Source organism: Cupressus sempervirens, chromosome 4 (genome assembly GCF_028749045.1).
Source record: "Cupressus sempervirens isolate cs-2001-9-10 chromosome 4, ASM2874904v1, whole genome shotgun sequence".
Classification (NCBI taxonomy): domain Eukaryota; kingdom Viridiplantae; phylum Streptophyta; class Pinopsida; order Cupressales; family Cupressaceae; genus Cupressus; species Cupressus sempervirens.
In genome coordinates this window covers 464069524-464097033 of record NC_143121.1, presented here as the reverse complement: position 1 = coordinate 464097033, position 27510 = coordinate 464069524, and the positions used below count along the sequence as shown (strand labels likewise).

The 27510-nt window shown below is 35.0% G+C and overlaps 1 protein-coding gene across 1 annotated transcript in view; it reads right to left on the bottom strand.

Moving 5' to 3' along the window:
• The window catches only part of LOC149561989 (uncharacterized), a 309510-nt gene that overhangs the window by 268741 nt on the left and 13259 nt on the right, over nucleotides 1-27510 (bottom strand). Inside the window, exons 3-6 of the mRNA XM_089825523.1 lie at nucleotides 27321-27437; nucleotides 27127-27243; nucleotides 25936-26938; nucleotides 25439-25547 (exon numbers count right to left, since the gene is read on the bottom strand). Of these exons, the coding sequence (XP_089681649.1) occupies nucleotides 25439-25547; nucleotides 25936-26938; nucleotides 27127-27243; nucleotides 27321-27437 (1346 nt within the window). The remainder of the gene's footprint in view (nucleotides 1-25438; nucleotides 25548-25935; nucleotides 26939-27126; nucleotides 27244-27320; nucleotides 27438-27510) is intronic.

The following is a 27510-nucleotide window of genomic DNA, read 5'->3' as shown; positions in this document are numbered from 1 at the left end:
AACTTGCAAAACTAAAGAGATAAATAAATCAAGTATACAAAATGACAAATATGGACAAAATTGAAATGTTGCTAAAATATAACTGCCCTTTGCAACAACATGATTCCAGCATGACATTTGGATGAAAGAAACTTTACTTGCAAACAATCTTAACAGAAACCAAGCATTGCCATCAACAATTCTTGATTTCAAATTCAAGTCATGACTTTCTAAGTTGTCAACCCTTATTAGAACATGTCCAACAAATGTTGATTTCATAGTTCCACCTCTACTCATGAACATGATCCAAATCCTAACTTGAACATCTGATCTGCATCTTTTCCCTAACCTGCCCTGATTTCTTTTCATAATTGATTGAATCTCAATTGCTATATCTCTCATCTAACCCTCTCAAGGCCAACTTGATTAATGATATCCACTGGCAAATTGATTTCAAAGTCAAATAAAGGTTTATGTGCCAGTGAAAGTTAATGTACTTTCAGGACTAAAGCCTGACCGGAGGTCAGATTCGGACCTATTGTCAAGGCTGCCTACTCATTCACTTGGATTACATTTGTCAATTCAATCCATTGTACTTGAATTTCTTGTTTTCCACTTAATTCTTGAACTCTCTTCCATATTCTTCACTCTAATTTGCATCACTTGACTGACTGAAACTCATCCTTGTCTAATTGTCTTCCCCATTTGTTTCAAAATCAGATTACTTTTTCCAATTTTGATTGATCTTCACATTTAATCCTCAAACTCCACCGTTTTCATCAATTGGAAATTGAAATTTTGCCTTTGTATGCCCCTAAACTTGAGCAGAATTTGACTATCTGTCCATATTTTTGCATAAAGGAGGGGCAGAATTTGGGTTTCCTCAGGACTGAACTCCTGAGTGAATCGGAATCTAACCTCCTCTCAAGACTATTTCCACTTCGGTGAATTAAATCCCAAGATCATCAAGCTATTGCCTTCTTTATTACTTTTCATTTCTTAGACCTCATTTCTCATGACTTCCTTTAATTCTTGGCCTGATTTATTAAGATAATATCTTATACTTTCTATAATAGTCAACTACTTGTCTATAGTCCATCTTTCAGTCTAGATAGGAATGTTTCCTATCCCGTCTCTTTTGTCTTCAGTCCAGATAGGAATGTTTCCTATCCTGTCTCTAGTTTTGTTTCTAATTCCGTCTTCAGTCTACGTTGTTTCTTTTAGAAATAACGTCCTTGTAATTCTTTATAAGGAACACATTTGTTCCTCTGTTAATCAATCAATGATCCGGAAATCCGTTAATCTGCCAACTCTTCTTGAATCTTGTAACATGGTATCAGAGCCATGATAAGGAATTTTTCGAAAAATTTATAATTTCTTTTGAAATTATCTGCAGACCACGACAGCCGTCTCTTTTTTGCAGCCTCCTGGTCTGCAAAATCCGTGCCTGTATCCTTGGGAAAGCTCGCAATTTTTTTCTGCAAATCGCGTTCAAATCACACGCGTTTGAAGCAACTCGCATCCATATATTTTCCAGCTCATTTGACAGAAAAATCGCGATTGTAGGGTCAAGGATTAATTCGTTTTGTTTGCATTCTTCATCATTTGCGCTCTCCCTGAAAAAAATCTGCCATTTTTATCAAGAAATCTGAAATTTTTTCAAGCCTTTTTCAGCCAGGACCCTTTTTTTTCAAAACCCTAATTTTGGGGTCGAAAAAATATTTTGTTTGCAGATTCTTGTTGGGTTTTTCAAGAGCTCAACTGGGTTGTCGTCCTTTTTTCTGGGTGCCTCGATTTTCGAGCCAGCGGATCAAGAAAACGACAACAGATTCCTTTTGGGTTTTTCGAGCTCTCTTCTAGGTCATTCTCTGATTCTTCTAGGTCTTTCGTATTTTTGCCTCGAAGAACGTGCCTTCACAGATTTTCACAGTTTTTCATTGAAAAACGTGCCATGGCATCTCTGACAAATATTCTGCTCGAACATAATTCCAAATTCAATGGTCGCAATTATGGAACTTGGAAGCAGCGCACCATCACAATCTTCAAATATCGAAACACCGATCAACTTGTTCTGGGTGTTACGCAGCGTCCGACTTCTTCGGATCCTAATCAAGGCGAAGCTGCATTTTTCGCCCTCTGAATTTGTTTTTGTTTTTTTGGGTTTGTTGATTTTCTCCTCAAAAATCATTTCAAGTTGTCTGTAATACGCAAGGTTGCGTGAGATTCTGGGTTTTACCGTTTTTTTCACAAAAACGAAGTTTTGTAATTGCAACTTATTTTGAGTCATAGCACTCTTCTGGCAAAGCTTCTTGGTTTCAGCATTCTGTAGATCCAGGGAGGGTCTTAGTTATCACAGAATGTTCCAACATCCGTACGTTGACCATTAAGGGAGGGTATTAAGAGAATATCTTATACTTTCTATAATAGTCAACTACTTGTCTATAGTTCGTCTTTCAGTCTAGATAGGAATCTTTCCTATCCCGTCTCTTTTGTCTTCAGTCCAAATAGGAATGTTTCCTATCCTGTCTCTAGTTTTGTTTCTAATTCCGTCTTCAATCTACATTGTTTCTTTTAGTAACAACGTCCTTGTAATTCTTTATAAGGAACACACTTGTTCCTCTGTTAATCAATCAATGATCCGGATATCCGTTAATCTGCCAACTCTTCTTGAATCTTGTAACATGATTTTCATTGGATCCTTGAAACCTGATTGTAACTCTTAGAATTTTCTTGATTCACTCTTCCTCTCATTCATCTCTTGGTTTTTTTTTTCCATAAACTCAAACTCAAATTTCACCTTATACTAGATTGGCGACCATCTTATCCTTGGTGGAATATCAAAGGGTCTTGGCACCGATCAAGAAAGAGAGGGTGGAATTTTACTAGCTGTCAGGACTGGAATCCTGAGACCAGGTTGGATTCCCCCATGTTGTCAGAACTCCTCCAATTCTGAAGTTGATTGCAATTCATTTACATAGCCTCCTCAATTCATAATTTGTGACTTCAAGTTTTCTTTTTGAGGTTCATCTTCACATTTTTTCATTCTGAATTTCATCATTTATTGATTGAACCTTGTCCAAAATCACATTTTCATTCACTTTCTAGTCTCAAGATCTGATTATTCATCTTCAAAGTTTTCTTTGATTTTCAACCTTCATATTTAATGTCCATCACTTTTTGTGCTTTTCAAATTGCTGTGGTCTCTAACTAATGCCACTTGTTCTGATTGCTGTTGTTTGTTGAGGAATTTTTCCAAGGATAGGAGTTTCATTCTTTCCTTTGTCATAAAATGTAATAGGTAATCATGAATTCCTCCAAGTTTGAAGTATGATTTTGTCTCTTTATATGGAAAAGATTGAATTTTACCATGAAAGCTCGATTTGCAACTTAAAAAGACTTCTATTTATGATAAGAATTAGCAAGGAATCAAAAAACACTCTACAACTAGGAGCGTAAATTTGAGGTCCATTGAGACCGGAGTCCTCAAAGCAGGATGAATTCCACCATGCTTTCCGCTCATTGGAGCTATAGCTTTTTAAACAAGATCAACCTTTGCATATTGAATTAAATTTTTTTTTAAAAATTGCAGAGATGGTGAACCAGACCACCGTTTAGAGCCAAGGCCCAGATGTAATTTATTTTTCTAGAGCTACGAATCAACTTTCCAATTAAATATGTTGTTAGAGCATAGACCAGTATAGTTTTTATGATCCATTAATAAATGACTGAGATTTTTGCAAATTGATGACAGTAAAACACTCACAAATGATGAAATCAAGAAAATTGGGACAATTTTAATTTTGATAAATTAATAATCTCACCCATTGTTCCAAGTCACTTCAAGTCCTTAAGTCGAGTACTAATAAGTACCCCGCACTGCCTCAGATTTATCACATAGAAAATGATCTCTGGTTTTTGAATGGATACTTAAAATTTGCAAAGTAGCAATTTAGAAGATCCACTTTTACCCCAACATTCTCATGCCTCCATAATATACCATATACCTTAATATTTCAGCATTCCTCCTAATATAATAATTCCAAATAATGTCATTGTCTGTCCTTAGAGACCAACTCCATTAAGAAACAGACTCTTACAATGAATTATTTGTTCAGTTAATGAATGGCCATTATTAACCAAAATGTAAACATTAAGAGGAATTTACTACATTTTCGAGACGGGGAGACGGGTATGGGACGTCCCCCTGCCATCCTCATATTTGCAAAAAAACTTGGAGATGTCCCTGGTACTTGGGGACGCCTGGAAGGAAAAAAAAGGACAGCAAGCCGCCCCGGTATGGAAAGGAGACATCCAAATGTCCCCGACCGTACCAAGGATGGACCGCCGTCCCCAATTTTCGCAATGCAAAAAGAAAAAAAAAAGTAAACAAAATAAACATAAACTTTTTAATTCCAACTTGGTCACCCAGGTGGGCACCACCCCTCCAAATGCCCTAAAAGGTAAAAAAAGACCACATAATGGTTGTTTTGTCATTTGTTTGGTTTTGCTTGTGAAGTTGGAGTGTGTTACAACCAGATGGGGTTTTCATTTTGCAAGAAGAGCAGATGATTTTTTTGCTTCCAAGATCTTGAGAAGGGGTTTGAGCTTCCTCTATTGTGCACCAAGTATGAAACTCTTTATGCTTCCATTTTCCACTTTTCAAATAGATTTGCAGCTTGAAAAGTCTGATTTTTTTTTTTTTTTCATTGTTTCAACTCATATTTCCAGTGCATATTTAACTCTCAAAACAAAGCACAATGAGCAGTAGTAAAAGTACTAGTAGTAGTGGTGATGAGAAAAATGTGGTTGGGGGTGATATTGCTAGTAGTGGGACTAGGAAAGGAGCTGATCCTAAAACTGATTTGTTTAAATGCCCTTCCACCATCATGAAGGATTTTCAAAAGAGTCATTTCAATAGGACAAAAACTCTTCTCCAATTTGTCACACCTAGGCCAAAAGATAAAAAGAATATAGGAGGGACTAGGGCGTGGAATTGCCACGTTTGTCTTGATGATTTTAAGGGCAGTTATACAAGGGTGAATTCACACATTTTAGGTGTTGCATGTCATGGAATCAAAGCTTGTCCTAACTTGACTGATGCACAGAGATTAAAATGCCAAAGATTGCACTTAGAGGCAGAAATGAAGGAGCAAATTTTGACAGTGACATCACCATCTATTCAGTCACAATCATCTACACATATGTCATCTGCCCTTGGTACTAGTGGCAGCCTTACTTAGTCTAGAGGGAAGAGGAAGATGAGTAGTGGTGAGAAGGGCTCGGTAAAAAGTTTGTTTAATGCACATGCAAAGGAAAAATGTGACGCATCCATTAGTAGATCCTTTGTTGCTAATGGTATCCCATATTATGTAACCCGTTCTACTTATTTTAAACAAATGGTGAAAGATGTATTGAATATGAATCCCTAATTTGAACCCCCTAGTGAGCAACGAACCACCATCCTAGATGAAGAGTACTCTAGGATAGCTTTGTTGTTTGAGGATATGAAACGTACTTGAGTTAGGTCGAGCTATTCTATTGTGATGGATGGGTGGACTAACGTTAGACATCGGCCACTCGTCAATATCATTGTCACATCCCTCACTAGCTCTTCTTTTTTGAAAGTCAAAGATTGCTCAGGAAAGAAGGATGCAAAATTCCAATTCACCATTTTGAGAGATGTAATAGAGGAGGTTGGGTCAGCTAGTGTTGTACAGGTTATCACATATTTTGCACCTGTGTGCAAATCAACCAGTTTAATGATAGAGGGTGCTTATAGGCACATCAATGCATTGAAGGATATAGGGAAGATTGAATGGGTGAAATAGGCAGTGTTAGAAGCTAGAGAAGTGCAAATGTTTATATGCAACCACCACACTTCAATTGCTCTATTCAGGTCCTTCTCTAAGGAATTTCTGAAACCAACCGTGACAAGGTATGTCAATTTTAATTATAGTTTACTTTTAAGTTTGCTTTAAGTTTATTTTTATTTATTATTGTTACAAACTTACATATGATGTTTTTAACTTTTTAATCATTAATGTTTAACTGTGTTTTAATTTCTAATTGTCTCTATAGGTATTGCATGTACTTCACCTTGATGGAGAGGATGATTGAGGTGTATGAGGCCCTCCAATTGATGGTAGTGAATCCAAAGTGAGGGCAATGATCCAATTCTAAGTCCTCTTAAAAAATGTGGTGAAGCAAAGGATCCTTGATGAGAGATGGTGGTCCACAATGAGGTAAGTTGTTGATTTTTAAATTTAATGTTAGATATTTGCTTGTTGATTTTCAAATTAACTTACAAAATTTAATTTATAATTCTAATTTTAATTTTTGTTTGCATCTTGCAGATATACTTGCTCTGTCATAGCACCCACTATAGATGTCATTAGATATGTTGATACTAACGGTCCTAGTTTGGGAGAGATAAATAAGACTACTAACAGCATGATGGGGAAGATGAAGAGAATTGTTACAGTAAAGGATTCTACATTGGGGATTTATTAGGAGCATATTAGGCCTATTGTGAAGCAAAGGTGGAACATAATGAATACCCCGCTTCATATGGAAGCTTTTTCTCTAAATCCCAAATGGTATGCAGAGTTGGGTGGAAGGGGCCTCCCATGTAATGATCCTAAGGTATTGGATGGCTTCACAAGGGCCATTGATGAGATGTATTCAGCTCAAGAGGCTTGTACTCTTCGTGCACAATTCCTTGACTTCACCAACCTTCATGGCCCAAACTTGGGTAAGCCACAAACAAGGTTGGATAGAGTGGTTTTGGCATAGCGAGATCCTATTGGATGGTGGACCTGGCATGGAAGAGATACACCTGAGTTAAAGCACTCGTCACTCACCTCCTTGCACAGGTTGTTAGTTCCTTAGCTGCAGAGAGGAATTGGTCCACATATTCATTTATCCACTCCATCAAGAGGAACAGACTTACCTCTAAACGAGCGGAAAAGCTAGTGGCAATGCATAATGCTCTTCGACTTGCGAATTGTCATACTCTAGAGTATAGTTAGACACCAGCTTTCCGGTGGGACATTGAGCCTAAGGATGTGGCCAAAATAGATGAGGATGAGATAGCACCAAGATTGGTTGGGATTCCATTAGATGAGACTACGCTTCCTATGGAGAATGATATTGAGGACTCTGATTTTGATGCCATCGTGGCAAAGGCAGAATAGGACCAGCAGTCTGCTTCAATTTCTTATATTTTGTTTTCTATGTTGAGCTTGAACATGATGATGAAACTTTATGGTGGCCCTCTAGCCTTTGGGCATTTTTAGATTTTCAGATTTTTATGATATTAAATATTTTTGTTCACATATTGATATTGATACTCATATTGACAATTGAGTACCGAAATCGGTTATTACTATTATGATAATAGATAATTGTCTATTATTGGTTTATGGTAATGTATTTGTAATCTATTGTAAATATTAGAATATTTTTAATATTTAGTTAGTTGTAGTTAATTGTTAGTTTTTTTAGCTTTCTTTTAGCTAGAATAGAATGTTTCTATTCTTTACGATCATTTCCTAAGGAAACATTTCTTTATTTTAATGTATATATCAAAGTAATGAGAATTGGAATTGCCAAGGCCGAATCGAATCGTGAAGCAACCATGAATCGGAATCGAATCGGCCACAAATCGGCAAATTTTTAAAACCCTTGAAATTTAGTGAGCAACTTATTTCATAAACCCTTTATCAGTGGTTCGATTCACCGATTCACAAAAAATTGTTTCGCTTGAATCGAATCACCAAATCGCATGAATTGTCGTGATTCTCGTTATTATGGTATATATAGACCTTTCGGTCTCTATTAATAACAAGCAAGTATTTTACCAATTACTTCATAATACGGTATTTTTCCATGACATTGAAAAATTAAGATTTTCGAAAAAAAATTTGAGTTTTTTCTAAAACCCATCTAGTGTTTCCTCTGTTCAAACCACGGCATCAAAGGCGTGAGAAAAATCATGTGCATACTGGTTCGTCTTGGTCTACAAAAATCCCAAGCTGGTTATTCCTGAAAAACACAATTTGGATAAATAGCATCTGTGATTGTTGGACAAATACACGCAATTTGTTCTTCTGTTCACTCTGTACACGTGCTTTGGAAAAATCGCAAGCTAATCCCGAGCTGGTTATTCCTGAAAAACACAATTTGGATAAATCGCATCTGTGATTGTTGGACAAATACACGCAATTTGTTCTTCTGTTCACTCCGTACACGTGCTTTGGACAAATCGCAAGCTGCTGGTCTCCATACACGCGCCCAGAAACCCACATCCAAGCATAGCCTTTTTTTTTAAATTGCAATTGTTTTCTGCACTTACGCACTACAGACACCCTCTTTGGGGTCTTCTTTGATTTCCCAAGCCAAAAACAACCTTAGCTCGGCTGTTTGTAGCCTCAAATCACAATTTTTTGGCCTCCAAAACTCCATTTTTTTGCAAATCTAAGCTTTCATAGCTGGCAACTAGGGTTTTTTTCAAAACCCTAATTTTTGTCCTCGGAAAATTTTTTGATTACAAATTCTTGGTCAGATTTTCGAGAGCTCAACTAAGTTGTCCATTTTTTCTGGGAGCCTCAATTTATGAGCTAGCAGATCCAAAAACCGACGACATATTCTTTCTAGGTTTTCCAAGCTCTCTTCTGGACATCCTTCAAATTTTCTAGGTCTTCCATTTTTTTGCCTATAATGTTTAAATGGCATGCTTTGCGCTTAGTTTCATATGAATGACATGTATATTTGCAAATTTTGGTATATATTTTAAAATTTCAGTATATATATAGCCGTCCTTCGTGCCCCCCTGTCCCCAAAATCGCCAAAAAAAATTACCGTCCCGGAAACCAGTCCCCCACCATCCCTGTCTCGTGAACTTGGGGGAACATAGGGAATTTACTATTGAATATAAAAGAACTGCTCAGTTGTTCCACAATTTCACATATAGAATTTGTTATAGAGTTTTTAAAAATCTCACTAGAGTACACTAAAATGCATATAAATGTAGAACATTGCTAGAAATTTACTATATTAGGGCCCCTGGTGAAAAGTAAATTACATTAGTTATGCTGCCAAGTTTCATGTAATGTCCCTCATATATATCCTCTTATGAATTAGGGAACCACTAACTCATTGTTTGATTTAAGAGAATTCTTCCTAATCAAAGTTCTACTTATATCACAATATCCTTTGTAAACTTATATTGGCAATATTTGATATCACTTATTATGAGATGTTAACATTGATCAATATATGATATCTTACTTGTGACTGAATATCTTGATACTCATAACCAATGTATGTTATTCAAAAAAAATTAGACATGTTTCTAATATCTCAATATAGAATATGTTGGAAGTGTAGTATTGATAGTTGTTCCTAATGATACCCCACTTATCTTTTCATATTTTGAATATGAAACAAAATATAATGTTCACATCTTACCCAAATTGATTAAGTGATTGTCCCTTTCTATTCTTTGACACCTTCTATTGAGTAATAGATATACTGATAATCTTTATGATATCAAATCCTTTCTTTCCAAAGTATGATAAATGATTCACAAATTACCACTATGGATTATTATTTAATATTATCCTTGTCTTTCTTTAATCCTCCCTTATTCCGTAATACTCAAACTTGATCTCAATTTGTATGAACAATAAGATGACTCATTTTTTGATGTTTGTCGATATTCTGATTTTTGTGTGCTGACTGTGTGACTTCCTGTTCTAATCGAGATGGACAAAGTTATTTTTAAACTTGGCAAATAGATTTGATATCTTGCAAGAGTTGCCTCTGCTGATTCCCCATAACAACCATCATATTTGATGCTAACTATATCTAGTCACCATAACTTTAGTATCAATTCTTTGTTTATCAATGAGTCCATCAATGTACGATAACTTTGTTTATGAATAATTAAGACTATTTATCAATTAGTCAATAAACTTGCCTTGATCAATACACTCTATTCAAATATTTACTTTTTCCTTGAACAATCTTCTTACAAATTAACACTCTCACCAACATTGGTGACTTAAGAGGAAATCTCCAAATCGTATGCAACTATATTAACTAATTAGATAATCAGTGGTCTGACTCTACTCACATTCCTTGTCATCTTACATGGTCTAAAATTTCTTCCCTTTTTACAAATTATTCCTCATGTCAAGTGTCATTGTACAATCTTTAATGCTAATATCATTAGTCACATTTTTATACTGCTTATGTAACATACACTTTTTCTCGGGTCTTAATTAACAACTAACATATCGAAAAAATATTATTATTACTTCATTTTCATGGGAAAACAAATATATTAGTTATGTTCATGTGAATGAGATAAACAGTTACAATTACTTAAACGGAAAACTCATATCTAACATCTGAAAACACCATCAATGAATTTACTATGGAAATTAAAATTTACATACCATGATATTCGAAACCGAAATCAATCTAGGGATGCTTCTGCAAACACCCAATTTAGTCCATAAATACCACTTAGGATCAAATGACAATTACCATCCAATACCACTATATCAAAATCAAATGATGATTACTATTAAATACCACTTATATTAATTAGGGCATCACATACCGCTGTATCAAATAAGGCATCAATTAGCGTTGGATCATTTCGAGCATCAAATACCACTGTATCATTTAGGGTTTCAGATACCACTGTATAATTTAAGGCATCAATTACCATTGGTTCATTTAGGGATTCAGATACCCCTTTATCATTTAGGGCATCAATAACACTGTATCATTCCTTTCCTTCCGATTGCTTAAGTGTGGCAATAACATAAGATTAAAAGATATGCTCATAATCATTATTCTTATAAATAAAATAGTGAAATAACAATCCATCAAATAAATCTATCTCTCGCAAATAAATATATTCCACGTTCAGTTAGAAGATCAACTGACCTAACTAATTGCCAATTATATTGACAATAAGAGTTGATTTCATTAAAAGAAATAACTGTAATGATGATACAACTCAATTAATCTTACCTTCTACTTGAATATACATTATAAAAGTAAAAAAAATTGTTTCCGACAAACGTTTGAATGCATAGCTTATTTTTATCTGATGCACATTCAACATGTTGTAGAGAGGGGAAACATTGTCAGGGGCTTAACCACCCAACCTCGAACCATAACTTATCCCCACACATTCTATAACGAGAAAAGCCCTCCCTACCCAAAATAGACATGGAACACCTTGTCATCCACTGAGCATCCTGTTATCTAATCACACCACTCGACTTGACAACAGGAGAATACTATAAACATAATCATGCATGAGTTATTAAATGATTCATTTTAAAAATAATAAACATTGTTATGTCACATCTAATTCTGTTTCATGTTATTGCAAATTTCTTTCTCGCACCTCTTCACCCTTTTCCTTGGCCATACAATCGAGTCAGTCCCAGGTGTTTGAATCTCAGAGCAACCAGCTCTTTCTGTTGATTCTCAACTATTTCATGAATGATAAATGTTCCAACTTATCACAATCTGTGATTTGAAGAATGTGTTCTTAAAGACTTGCAGAAATATCATTTGAATTCTAATCTCCAATGGCATAATAAATCATGATTTCATAACGTGACTACTTGGCTTTTAATTGCCATAAACAAATCTAATTTAGAGAAGGTCTATCCTATGATATCAATCAAGATATTTTGCATCATGATATAAGTTGTAGCTCACTCCTATGTAAATCGGATTTGTTGTAACAATTGAATAAGAAATTCATATTGCAATGTTTTGAATTTTAGATATCCACATAACCTGAAATAATCTAAAAAGGAATGGGGTCTTGTTGGACACTTAGCAAACTGCCTCACTTTCGACTGTGAAGATCTTGAACGCTAATCCAGTATGAAGACAACTCATGATTTCGGCAGAATAACAGCATAATAAAGGATTTGTGGGAAGGAACAATGCAATGATTACAATTTGATAACAGCAAAGATATTGATGCTATGAAAATGTAATCGGTAATATGGAAGGAGACGGAAATGATCACACAAGTCAGATGCTTGGAAAATAATAAAAGTTGAGTGCTTGAAAGAATAGACGTCTTTCACTCTCACTTTCGACTTCTTAAATAAAAGGTAACGTGACTCCTTGGCTTCCAAGAAGCTGCAACATAAAGGAAATGTATTGGCTCTTGGACGCCAAAATGTGCCAAGTGTTAAATCGGTTTCAAACAAAAAAAGGAATAAAAGGATGGAAGAAGATTTGAAGGTTATAAATCAAAAATATTATGGTTTGTATTTATCTATGTACACATAGATATATTGGTGAGGTGGCATCATTTTATTATAAGAAAATAATATTATGGTGTCACTTTATTTTTATATCTATGTACGTACATAGATATATATTATGATAATATGGTGAAAGATCATTTAAAATCCTTCGAGATATGTATTATATTTTAATTAAATTATTTTATGTTTTAAATTGTTTATTTAACAACTCATGTAGTTCCATCGATTGTATCCTGATGTTTAGGTCGCTAGGTCTTCAACAATGGTGATTCACGATTCGTACCCATTTGCCCAATATGTAATATTCTCACGTATGGAGGTCTGGTATCAACCAATCTGGATGGCCGTACAAGTGCCTAGAATGAGGCTCGTATGGTGTGGGGATAGTGGTCGTACGGTGGCTACTGTTATAGCCATACAATGTGGGGATAGTGGCCATACGGAAGCTTCTCTTATGGCCATACGGTGGAGGATTGTAGGGGACACAAACAGAAGGTCGTACGGTTGCCAGAGATGGTCGTACAGTGGTCAAAGCTAGTGTACGGTGAAGAAAGAGGGGTGTATAGTGTGAGGCTGAGTTGGTCGTACGGCAGACCGTACATTGGACTGAGGGATGACAAGAACAATGTACGGAGGTGGTGGAAGGAGGGTGAAGGCCGTACGACTACTGAAAGAGTAGTATGGACAAGGACAAGTGTACGGATGAGTCTACAGTGAGAATACTCCTGTTCATTCACAAACACATAGATTTATATGGAATCCAGATACCAAATAAGGAATACTTGAATGCAAATAATTCCTTCAAGAAATACATATGCCGAAAAGGTGGTGCTCCGATTTACTAGATCCGAGCGGAGTATTACAGGCGACGGAATAGGGTGAAGGTTGATTCCCACTAAAACAACAGGAGCCAAATAGGGAGGATCTTTCACTTCCGAAATCGCGAACAACAGAGAATCTCAACAGGAATTCGCAGTACATAAAAAATAATCCAAAGCATGCCTACAGACTACCTACAACTCGTGCTTAAATACCCGTCAGAAAACTTTCCAAGGGTGAACAAAGATAGCCGACAGTGACACAAACTAGGGAAACAAAATAAAAATGGGTCTGAAATACATTAAATCAATCGACCCATTAACAAGGTTTAATTAAATATATTTATTTTATGACAGGGACATTACACAATAATGGTGATGCTCCTGTGCCCAATTCTTTTCTGACAATGCTTCCACCCCTTCGACGTGCTTCCTACAAGGAAATTCCCCGTAGTTAAATCATATTACCATAACAAGTTATTTAATCATAAATAATCATAATGGCTAACCATCTTTTCAATTCCATGAATTCGTGATCAATATTCAACTAGCATGTTATCTTCGCATTATAACGACTAACCATCTTACCATTTCCCAGGATTATAACAAATATAATTGTCAACTGACTTCATGTGAACCTTAATGGCTATATTTTAAATTAGGTCAAAATTTGGGATGTAACAGCGTAATCACAATATAATATCAATGGTGTTCAATCTTTCCATCACTGTTATTTCTAAAAAATCTTCATGGAATCATCAATGGTCGTTTATCAACTTAATACCATGTGGACCTTTATTGCTTATCATGATTGCTAGCATGGTTGGAATTAATCATATCATCATGTATTTGGCGTGTTGGGTGGATATTTTGCAACCAACAGTTTTGGGTAAAAATTCAGTCGCAAAATAGGATGACCAACCACAGCTTGTGAGACAAAGTCTCTCCTACCTTAAAGGGAAGGCTCCCCCTTCTCACTGTTCCTTGGATCAACTCAAGGTAAGCAAGAAATTAAGAGATTTATAAAGAGGGTGTTACTATTATCCTTTCTTCTTAACTTTCAAGAAAGGATCCACTTATTCGTAAGGCGAATAATAGGCAAGGTGAATCTCTAATTACACTTCTATCACGAGCTAGAAACAGTGATACCAATAAATTTTAACTAACTCAAAGGCTAGCCAAAACGTACTAGTTTGGCTCTAAGTCCTGTTGTACTTCTATGTGGTAAAATCTTTACAATTAGGGCACAAAGACTCCTAAAAGTAATAACAATCTAACTATTTTGCAAATTAAGATGAAAATACAAACTACAGACAAAGCTTTTAGCTATGGATTTTCACAATTGTTCCTGGTCAAAGTTCGGGATTCAATTGGTTCTTAACTCTTTTCTATCAATCACAAGATACAATATCAATGACAAAAGATAGTATGAATCAAAGGTAACTTGAATGAATTATAGACAAAGCTTACAATTCACACAAATAACAATCTCACTTAATCAAAGTTAAGTCTCAAATGCTCCTTTGTATTCACTTTCTCTCAAAATAGTGCTACACAAACAAAGTTCTGCTGGCACAATTTCTCCAGAGCTCTTTTGCATAAAGATAATGATGATTTTACAATGAGGGGGGTACTCTTTTATGGCAAAGAAGTTGAGAGAAAGGGGGAGGAAAAAGTGGGAGCAACTCAACCAACTTTGACCAAGTCTAACTACAGAAACTAATGGATTACATGCAACTGCACGTGCAACTCGCATTACATTGTTTACATACACATGTAACTCGCATTACATGTAATTACAATTTTTCATGTAATGCATCTTCTCCAACTACAAACATGAAAGAAGAAGAAAGAAGATGAAAGAGAAAAGAACAATTCTGAAAGGCCTTGTAATTGACGATGCAGTCCTAGATGATAACAAGATTGGGAGTTCCTATACCTTGTACTGCTACATTCACGTTGATAACCATAGTGTTGCGTCTTTTGACAACCTCTAGCTCTCTTTGATGAATTGTCCATTATCATGTGAAAACTTGATGTGATCCATCTTTTCTCGCTCAAGTTGTCGTGAATTCTCCTTTGCAGATCAGCACAAACTAGAGTCTTTGACACTTTGAAAACCTTCTTGACGATGTTCAGATGTACACTCGGAACAACTTTCCATCAGCACCTTTAAATCTTTTTTTTTTCTTTCTTTTTTTTAAGTAAAGTGCTTGGCGCATGGGAATGCGTGTAAATGGAAATTGCTGATTTTCAAAAGTTACTTAAATGTTTTCAAAGCTTTATTAAATGAAGCATGCATATATGTGAATGCAATATATGTATAGAAGGTGAAAAAATGAAATGAGGTGTAAGTGCGAATGTGTATACTTTACATGTATATGCGGATGCGGATGGAGGGTAACATGTAAAATATGTTATGAGGTGGAAACATGTATGGAAACATGTATTTATTCATGTAAGTGCGAATGTGTATATGAAGATGAAAATGAAACAATGGAGGTGAGATAATGAATTATATAGTCACTTTTGGAGGAAGAAAGAAGTCAAAATTCATGGAAAGCGAAAATAACATCTTTTTTGTCTTTTCAAAATATGACTGTTGATCAAAATCGGACCTTTTGGATGCAATTACACATAAGGCATTTCGTGTAATCGTGTTGTGCAAATGGAAGTGAAAAATGAGATAGATGAAAATGGAAACGAAAAATGGGATTACATGCATGTGCGGATGGCGAATGAATTAAAAAACATGTAATCGCATTTGTCGGATGAAATGTGAGATGTAATGACATGAAAACGGAATGTGAAATGAAATGATAATGCTTTCGCATGTAGTGAAGGAAAAACAAGTTTTTGGGAAAAAACTTGCAACTTCTCCAAAATGGAGAAAAACCGGCAACAAGCACACAAAACTAAAACAGGAGAAAAACATACCTTTCAAAATAACTCAAAACATGCCAAGATGTAATGCACTCCCAAAGATGGAATTCGAATTTGGAACTTGGGGAATAACCAAAGACATCAAAATGAACAAGAAATTCATATTTAAAGAAAAAATGCACATTCTAAGGCAAAGATTTTCACAAATGGCATCCATCCAACAATTTCAAGCATCAAATCAGCAAGGATAAGCATGAATTAAAACACAAGAAAGAAGAAGTCCACTTACTTGATGAATATGTGCCAAAAATGAAGGAAAAGATGCTCTTTCTTTGAAATCTTCAAAAATGATGAGAATTTGTCAAATCTCCAAAATCCGAATGATAGAGGGCAGCAAACAAGGAGATTATTATGCAAGATCACAAATCGTGCCCTAAATTAGCTCCTCATTGCCACGTTTTAAAGATTGTAAGTTCTTGAGCCGTTTTTGTTAAAACAAGCAAAAAACGTGATCTTCAAAGTAAAGTATTTTGATGATTTAACACCAAAATAATGATCCTCAACCAATGTAATCACCTAAAAAGGTAAAAACGACTTGATCTCATGCAAAAACGTGATCAAACTTGGCAGATTTATGGATTTTTATGCAAAAAACGTGCCCTAGCTTGAAGTTTCAAACACGTTTTTGGGTGCAATAACTTGATTTTTGATGAGGGCAAAATGATCACCTCTCCAAAACATGATGAATGCAATTGATTTCATTCAAATCCATGAAGAGAATCAAAAGTTATGATCAAAATAGGAGGTTTTTGGAGCAAGAACATGTTTTCTTCACATAATAGGACTTTTTTTTGTTCATTGCATATTTTAAAACATGTAATAAGGTAAAATAGGACCTTTTTGATGCAATTGCATGTTTTAAAATATGTCTTTGGTTATAATCTCACTTTTTGAAGCCCATTACATATTTTAAAATGTGCAAATCTTCAAAAATCTCACTTTTTGGAGTCACTTATATATTTTATAAACATATCTCACATTTTTCATGCACAAGCATGGAAACTCAACTTTTCATGTCATTGCATCAAAAAGGTCCATTTTTACAAACTTTTGATGTAATGACTAGAAAAAGGTCCTCAAAATGAATTTTTATATACATTACCATGAAAAGTTTCCACTTTTCATAGTTTTTTACATGCATATGCATATAAAATGTCCACTTTTAGACTTTTAAGTTATGCATTTCACTTATTTTTATAAAAATGTCAACAATATGGGCCAAAAATAATATTTATGTATGATATTAATCAATATAAGTCATAAACATTAAGTTAAAGTGACATTTATATAAGTATTTGATTTAAAAATCAAAAATTTAAAAAGTAACTATATAGTTCTATAGTCACTTTAAGTGAAAAATTAAAAAGTAACTCAACTTAAAATTATAACATAAAGTGCACTATACTCACTTTAAGTTATAAATTTAAATGAAAAGTAACTTTAAAACATAACAAAAAGTGAGTAAAATGTTATATTTTCAAAAAGTGAATGTCAAAATGAAAATATAACATCATATTTTTAATTCGTGCTGTTGCACCTAAAATGTCCACTTTTGAGGCACTAAAATGACCATATCTCTTGACTAACAACTCCGATTGACCTCTAGGTTAGACCGAATCGAAGGGGAAAACGAAAGGCATAAGATGAGCGAATTCAAAGGACCAAAAACAAGCAAACACAAACTCAAAAGCAAAGAACGGACTCTGAAGGCTTCAAAAATCAAGCAAAGGCTCGACAGAAAGAAAAACAAAAACGACTTAATGAATACCTTCAGTAAAACAATTTGATATTCGAATTGAAATAGATCAATCGATCAACATTAAGCAATTGAATATCAAATTCAAGCTTAGAGAGACACGAAACTAGCTTGGAAAAATTTCGTGCTATTACCAACATTTTGTGGTGACAAAATGCAGGACAACATGGCGACTATACCTATCATGACCAATATATATTCATTTGTTTATTCCTCATTATCATTCCAACCCAAGGTGGCATTGGTCAATGTTTGATTGATTTGATTGATTGTTTTAGTTTATATTGCATTATCCTCCCTGTGTTTGACCCCAATCCTCTCATCAATGCCCAAATCCATTCCATAATGATCGTTATATCGATTGTTTTACTACTCTCAACATTTATCGTCTATGAATCTCCTATGCAGTAGATTCATCCATTTAACTTTTATTTCATTTACTGTGATTGATGTTTATTAATACGTCTAAATCTTAAATTATAGGATATCAATGCACTGTTGGAGACAAGGGAGGCGAAAGCGGAGGCGAATGGGCACGCAGAGGCGTGAGGAAGCCCTACACGTGCCATCTGGATGCCATCCGCAAGGATCCTGATGTAGATAGAAGCCTGTCGTCCAGAAGCCATCCACAGGCATCCTAATGCAAACAAAACCCTGTAACAAGCTTCCATCTGCATCAAGATGCCTACGGATGGTGTTCGGATGGCATTTGCAAGCATCCTGATGTAGACGAAAGCCTGTTACAAGCTTCCGAATGCTTGTGGATGGCATCTAAACGCCTCTATGGGAAAGCGACAGGAAACAAACAAAAAACACTTTTTTAACTTAACTTTGATTTAAAAATGTGCCATTTTGAGTTTTTTTTTTTAAATTGCCAAACCCTAAAACGACCCTAATAGATGCCTTGTAAGCATTCAACATCACTTTGTTTGCAGCTGGGTTTGCTCTTCTCATTTGGCTTCCATTTTGGCATTTTGAAGGCAACTTGATTATTTTTTAAGAGAAACGATCGTAGGGCGAGAGTTGGCTTCCACAAGTTCATTAAAACACTAACAGATAAGCATTTTATCTCATTCTTGAGTATTTCAATGAACTTTTTACAAATTTTGATGATTTTTTTCAAGTTTGTGATGAAATTTTTCAAGTTTTTTTCAAATTTTTTTTAATAAGAAATTGAGAAAATTGTTTAAGTATCTATTTGAATGGTTTTGTACCTTTGTTTTTTAATTGTACACTTGATATTCATAGATTGTTTATTGATTTAATTATATTTTATTTTGTATTATAGAAAGAAACTACATTGTATTGTGCAAGGATGGTTGCGACTAGTAGTCAAAGTTCAATGGGAGGACAAAGTCAGAGTTTAGTGGGAAGCCAAGGAGGGGATAATTTCAAAATTGATTTAGGGTCTCCTCTATGGAGATAAACAACAAGAATATCACAAGTTGTAGGTAGAAAGCCTTTCAATAGCTCTTATTCTCAGGTAAAGCTTCATTTCATGGGACCTGCTGATAAAGGTTTTGGAATGTGCAAAGGTGCAGATGGGAAGCGTTTGTCTAATGCACAAATAGCTTCATTTGTAAAAGAAAAAGGGGTTGCTGATCAATTTGGTTAAAAGATCGAAAAAGACTTATTATCAAACTCCTTCCTCAAAAAGAACAAAATGCAACCACCCACTGAAATGGAACAAATTGTATCTTCCAAACATCCATTCATGCAAGTACATGAACTGGGAGAGGAGGATGAAGTAGAAAATTTTGCAATGTTGTCCTATATTTTGTCACCACAAAATGTAGGTAATAGTACAAAACTTTTTCAACTTAGTTATGCATTTTTCTAAGTTTAGTTCGTTATTTAATTAGATAACGTTGCTCAATCAATCAACCCCAATTGATATAATGAATCCTTTTACTAAAGGCTTTTGTCAAGTCTTTTTCGGTTTTCTGTTTGTCGAGCCTATGCTTGGTTTCTTAGGCCTTCATTGTCCTTTTCTTCATTTTGGAGTGTGTGTTTGTTGGGTTTTAGTCCTTTGGTTTTACTCAAGTCTTTGCTTTCGGCTTTCCCTTCAATTTGGTGTATCTTAGGGCTTAATCGGAGTTGTCAATCCAAAGATATGACCATTTTAGTACCCAAAAAGTGGACCTTTTTTATGAAACTACACGAATTAAAATATCATGTTATATTTTTAATTTGAATTTTACTTTTTGAGAAATGACATAAATTCACTTTATGTTATGTTTTTAAGTTACTTTATCATTTTGATTTTGACTTAAAAGTAACTGTAGCGCACTTTATATTATATTTTTAAGTTGAGCTTGTTTTCTAATTTTTCACTTAAGTGACTATATTAACTATATAGTTCAATTTAATTTTTGATATTCAAATCAAATGCTCTAGTAAATATTACTTATTAAATAATATTTGCACATTATATTTTTAATATGATAATGTAAATATTATTTATGTCCCTTTAAGTGATATTTCATCAAGATTAAATTGACATGTGCTTAATTTACTACCTAAATTGTGTGCAACACGTTTTCATGAAAAATATGCAATTGCACCTAAAAGGTGCGTTTTTTATGAAAATGCATGTAATCTCAACTTAAACATCTAATGAGATCAAAAAGTCGAGATATTTATGTATTATGCGTTTGCACCAAAAAGGTGTGTTTTAGGCCTAAAAACATATTTTTAAAACATGCATATACACCCAAAAGGTGTGTTTTGGCCTTTGGGTTGTAAATGCAAGTTTTTAATATATGTAATTGCACCCAAAACGTGTGTTTGGCCAATAAAACATGCAACTACATCTCCTAAACCCGTTTTTGGGCAAAAGGCATTTTTTGAAACATGCAATAACACCCAAAAAATGTGTTTTGGTCTTGAGAAAGCCCATTGCATGTTTTCAAAACATGTAATGGCTTCTAAAAGGTGTGTTTGCGTCTATGTTGCATATTTAAAACATGGAATCACAAAAAAAATGTTCGTTTTGCATTCAACTTCATGGGTTTGCCCTTCTAAAACCCATTTTTGAAGATTGGAGGCAAAACTTCATGTCATTGGACTCCAAGAACCTATTTTTGGTGATTTTTGTTAATTTCTTCCATGGAATGACTTGAAATATTTCCCTCCAGAGGCATTTTTGCATCCTCATGCATTCCCATGCATTTGGCAACCTTGCTAAAAAAAAATTGTTTCAGCCTCATTTGGAGCCACGTTTAGGACAAAAACATCCAGATTTGGGCCTTTAAAACTCATGTTTTTGCCAAAGGAGGGGTCGTTTTGGAGTTTTGTTCATTATAGATTACATTGGAGGGCACGTTTTTGCATTCTAAATCAATTCATGCAATGCCCTTTTAGAACCACATTTTTGACAAAAACGGGTTTCTTTTCTTGCATTTTGCCAAGAACGTTTTGTGTTTTGGTATTTATTGATCACATTTTTGGGCACATACATGAAAAATGCCTCCTTAGATGCTCATTTCGAATTCATCATTGCAAGGTTGAATAGGTCCAAGTTTATTTGAGAATTTTTCAACATTGGAATTTCTTTCTCCTTCATTTTTTGCATACAATCATCAAGCAAGTAGACATTTTCCTTCTTGCTAATAAATCCATGCTTATCTTGTTGATTTTACGCATATTTTGGCTTGATGCTTCACACTTGTTGATTTAGATGCCATGTAAAGTGCATTTTTCCTTTAAAAATAATGAAATGGTTCGTTTTCATATTTTTGGTTTTTTTCCTAAACTCCAAATTCGAATTTGCATTTTGAAGTAGCTTGCTTGTTGACATGTTTGAGTCTTTTGCCAAAGGTATGTTTTTCATTTCGAGTTTGTCTTTGTGTTTTGCATGTTTGCATTTCATTTGTTCTTCTTTGTGAAGAACTTGCAAGTTCTTTCCCAAGAATTTGGATATTTCTCATTTCACTCCATCTCCATTCCATTCCATGTCATAAAATTTTGCATCTCACTTTTCACATGTGATTACATGTATTTCCATCCGTCATCCACACATACATGTAATCTCATTTTCCATTTCCATTCTTACTCATCTCACTTTCCGTACTCAATTGCATGGCATGATTACATTGAAATTCCTTTACATGTAATTACATCTCTAAAACCCATTTTTTATTTAAAAGTACCTTTTTGTCATGTGCATGCATTCTCATGCACTTGGACTTTACTTTTCCACAAAGACGTTTATAAAAGCTCTGTTCGCCTCATTTTCTCAATGCACATTGCATTCATTCCTTCCATATGCACTTACACTTCATGAGCAAAATACAAGTAATTCCATCATTCCATGTCATAAAGCATTTCATCTCATCCTTCACATGCACTTACATGTAAGCTTATCCTCCATCCACATTCGCATATCATCTCACTTTCTGTTTCTCATTACGTGTAATTCACTTTCCGTATAATGACATCTTGAAAGCCCAAGTCACTTTTTAAAAGTCAAGAGTTTTCATTTACACGCATTCTCATGCATTTCACTTTCATGTCCCAAAACATAATCGTCACCCACTTCATCTTTTCTCTCTCTCCACCTACTATTTTCCATCCTCTACATATGCTTCATAAGTATCTAATCCATACTTCAAATACCCACTCCTCATGGATTCGTCATTGTAACTCAAATCTCAAAGCTTTCGTGGATTCAATCCCATTGAAATTGTCATGTTGCAGCAAGTCAAGATATACCAGAATTTCTATAAAGAATGAAGACATCCAATAAAGAAGGCATGCTTCGAAACAAAGAAGAGGTAATTCTTTTGGTCTCCATTTTACTAATGGTTATCTGAGAACCTAAGTTCGTGTGGGAATGCGACAAGCACTTTTTTTCAAAAAAAAAAAAAAATTAAAGGTGCTAATGGAAAGTTGTTCCGGGTTTACATCTGGACATTGTTGAGAAGGTCTTCAAAGTGTCGAAGACTCCAGAATATGTCATTTTACAAAGGAGAATTCACAACAACTTGAGTGAGAAAAGCTTGATCACATCAAGTTTTCAAATGACAACAAACAATTCATCAAAGAGAGTCAGAGGTTATCAAAAGACGCATCACCATGGTTATCAAGGTGACTGCAGTGACACGAAATACAATAAATCTCAATCTTCTTATCATCCGGATCGCATCGCCAAGTACAAGGCCCTTCAAAACAATCCCTAAGATTGTTTCCTTCTCTTCTGTCTTCTTTCTTCTTCTTTCATGTTTTTAGTTGGAGAGGATGCATTGCATGAAAGGATAATTACATGTAGCGCAAGTTGCATGTGCAATTGCATGTAACCCAATGATTTCTCTTTTAGTTAGACTAGGTCAAAGTTGGTTGAGTTGCTCCCACTTTTTTCTCCATCTTTTTCTCAACTCCATTGCCTATATAAAGGATTGCCCTCTTATTATAAAATCATCTTTTGTTGTATGCAAGAAAGCTCTACCACATTTGTGCAAGCATAACTTTAAATGTGTAGTACAAATTTGGGAGAAAGGTCAATAAAAGAAGCAATTGGATTCAAAGCTTTGACTATAAGCAATTGTGATAGAGCAAATTAGAAGCTTTGACTGTAATTCGTGCCTTTTGTCTTTGATTCATGTTATTATTGTGTGTTAAACTATGGAGCATAGTGATTTAAGAAGCAATCGGAGTCAAAGTTTTGACTGGGAGCGGTTGTGGCAATACATAGACTAGGAACTTTGACTGTACCCTGTATTACCGTCTCAAATTCACAAAAAATGGTTAAAATTCCCTACTTCTGGAAGTCTTTGTGCCCCAATGGTAAAGGTTAGTCATATAGAAAAGGTTAAAACAGGACTTGGAGCCAAATTTGTTTTTAGATTACAACTTGTATTCTGTCATATTGTAATTTACTTTTCGTCTATAAGTTTTATTTTTTTTAAATTAATTTTGTGAACACAATGCAAGTTGCAAGTTCTTCTACTGCTGAACAGAATTGGGCTTACATACTCCTATATCCATTCAATGAAGTGCAACCAATTGGGGTCAAAGAAAGCTAAGGACTTGGTCTAGATTCATACCAACTTGTGTCTTTTGTCACGTAAGGATGATGGACACATGGATGGGGCAGCCAAACTTTGGAATGTACTCCCTAAGTGTGCAAACTTAGATGCAACACTTCATGATCTTACTATGATGATAGATGGTGGTGATGATAGGTCCATGACACATGGTGCATCTAGCACAAGTGGAACCATTTTTGGTTCAAATGATATGGACCTTGCAGCGGTTGGAGACGAGGAGGATCCGTATTTTTTTCAAGAACCTTATGATTTTGATTAGTGAACATTGAATCATGAACTATGTTTGGATTTTGTAGTTTGGACATGGAGTCTAAAACATGAATATTTGTGCCTATGAAGTTTTAATTTGAAGCTTGAGCTATTTAATTGACATATGAAATATCTTGAATCTTCATCAATGGTGAAGTATCATATGAATAAATTAATAATGATACTATCAAATGATGTATGTTTGTATCCTTCTTATGCTGAGCAATGCTGGACTCATGCCCCGTGTATTCCTCTAGGCTCTTTTAGAGTGGGATCCCATTAGGTTCGCATCCAAACCAACCAACAAGTTGACAGAGATGATCAGATTTTCGATTTTTATGACATGGGTGTGGTTGAGACAAAGTTACACTTTCTATTCCACTACCCTGTCTATTATGAGATATGTGGGAGGTTTCATTGTTTGTTCTTGGATTATAAGTCCTTAGCTTCGTTTTTCAAATACACCAACCAGCAATGTCTAGCACTCTAACTCCAAGAGATATGCATCTTCGTGACCACACCTTACAGCTTCAGTCTCCCTCGAGATTTGGGGCAGTTCAGCTCATCACCTCTTTCTTCACATCCGTCACCTCCGCTAGACGCAGTAAGTGTTCGCTTGGCCCTTCTACTTCAGTTCATACCAGGTCTATGAGATCCCACAAGGACCACAAACCTCGGCAGCAGTGCTCCACTCATTGTGATTCTCAGAAACAGCCTCGGACCCCTCTCATCTCGATGGTTACCCTTATATTTTGGGGTAGTTCCATACGACTAGGGACTCTTGGTCATCCCCTTGGTGGTGTTCTCGTTGTTCTCTCCTTTGTCTCTAGGTTGCTTTCCCTGGGAACTGTTTGGTGTTCTTGTTTCTAGTTGTCTCTTTGTTGTAACTATTAGTCTATTAGTCCCTTAAACCCTTTAGTGGTTTCTTGTTAGACATTAATAAATTATCTTATCTTATTATAGTTTTTATATATTTAATAATAAATTATAGTTTTTTATTATTTATTTTTTGGTTAATTTATTTTTATTATTTATTATTCAATCTTTTTTTTATATAGGGACATTAAATTTCAGTCAAGTATCATTACTTGAACAAATGTTATGTGAAATACACAATTGCAATAAGGGTGTCTTACATTATTCCTAGGACAACGTTCCACATCATATTGTTGACTAGATCCTATAGATGAATAGAAACATGTTGAACTTTGCATATGATAGGAACCTAAAGAAACAAATAAACATCAAAATTAAAATCAAGCAATATCCACATCATCAAAGATGTCAAGAATAAATTTCACAAGCATGGCTTCAAATTAGTGAGAGTGTTACCTCTGAGGACCAAAGACCACACAATCTATGAACTTTGCCACTCCAAGGATGTTCACCGTATCTTTTTGAAGGTCTTTTGTTCTTTGGATTCATTGAGAGCTTCAACTTTCTGTAATATACAATTACAGATTTTAAAAATTTTATAGCCAAATTAATCAAACAAAATCATTCATGTTTGCCAAATTTGCAACCTTAGTGGGAGTAATGGTAGAGGTGTATGTACTCCATTGAGGAAGCATGAGTTCAAAGCTGGATAGCGGTTAGGGCATTGATGCCTACTATTAAGAAAACAAGTAATAAATGTAAACCAAAAACCCTTGCGGGCTTCAAAAAATGAGTGGCTCAACAACAACTTGGTGTCTTGCTTGATGGAAAGAAAACAGTACTTTCTGTTTCTATTTGACTTTCTCATATGATAATCTAGGATAATATTTAAGTAAATGGCTTTTCCTCAAGCAATGCATGTTTATTTTACATTCATGGGAAATAAAGCATACCTTTGATGATCCTCCGTACATTTGCAGTGGCATAAGCGATAACCACAGCACCAAGCATACCACTCCCCATAAATTAAGGATGGCCCTTGTCCACACAGATCACAAAGTATACCAGTGTCCCACATCCGATGTTTGGAATAAGCTATCTGGATCAATGCTTCAACATATTGCAGATTCAAATGCTTGGGGTCTAGAGTGCTTGGGATTCCCCTGCTACTATAAACAGCTTTGGAATTTCCATTATCATCCTCAGTCAAAAATTCTAACTTTTTGTGTATTTTTACATCACTAAGCAAAACTTCATCACTACCATCAACAAATTTAAAATTCTCATTATTCTCATGGCCAAATTTCTCCTGGTCAGATGGTATCATACTGTCAGTACCTCTTGTAGTAATACAGCCTTCTAATGTCAAACATCCTCTATCTTGCAGGATTCTATTTTTGCATGCCAGTGTGACATTGTCTACATTATTGTCTACAAACTCCTCTTTTCTGGAGGAAACCTCAATTATCCTGCATTTTCCCTCTGCTGATTCCTCAGCAGAACTAGTACACTCACTCATGTTTCTATGTGAACGAGATAAAGATATCCCTCTCATATTTGAACAATTATATACTTTGTCTTTCCTTTGTCTATTTACCAAAGAGGCACTCCCACACTTCAAACCAAATTCCTTTGTATCTGAGCCTGAAATACTTCTAGCCAGTAAGGTGTTTTGAACATAATTATTCTTACTTTTGTGTAAAGGATCTTCCTTGACATAATGTGATACTTCTTTAGATATCGTAATGTTACCAATGCTTTTAGTAATATTATTTCCTTTAGGAAGTTCATGAAAATAACTATGCTCAGTGAAATCATCTTCAGAGTCATCAATTATGATATCCGAATTAGAAAATTCCTCCATTTTCTTTGACTGAAACAACTCAGAAGCATCACATTCATTACCAACACCAAAACCAGTAACATCACTGGTACTAGTAGGTTTTAATTGGGAATCTGCAGGAGAAAACAAACCAATATACAATAAAAAATCAGGCACTTTACTTGTATGAGCCAAACAAACAACAGAAAAAAATGGACTCACTTGTAAAATATACAGTAATTGCAATGCATTTGGAAGAGATAAGATACAATTTATTATGGTACAAATTTCATATGAACTGTTTCTTTTACAACAGGTATACCTGACAAACATAAACCTCCTCTTTCTTCCTTATGAGATGAAATGGAGAGGCTTGGAGGTAACCCTTTTCTTTCATTTGCTGGAACAGGATGATCAGAAGTAGGATGGTCCTTTTCCTCTGCACAATGCACATGAATATGGTATCATTTATGGTACAAATTTCAAAGCTAATTGTTTCTCTTACAACAGGTATACCTGACAAACATAAACCTCTTCTCTCTTCCTTATGAGATGAAATGGAGAGAAGTGGAGGTAAGCCATTTGTTTCATTTGCTGGAACAGGATGATCAGAAACGGGATGGTGCTTGTCATCTGCACAGTGCACATGAGTATGGTATCAGAGTATTAGTTAGCGTTTGTTCCAAATAAAAGTCAAGGCCTCTCC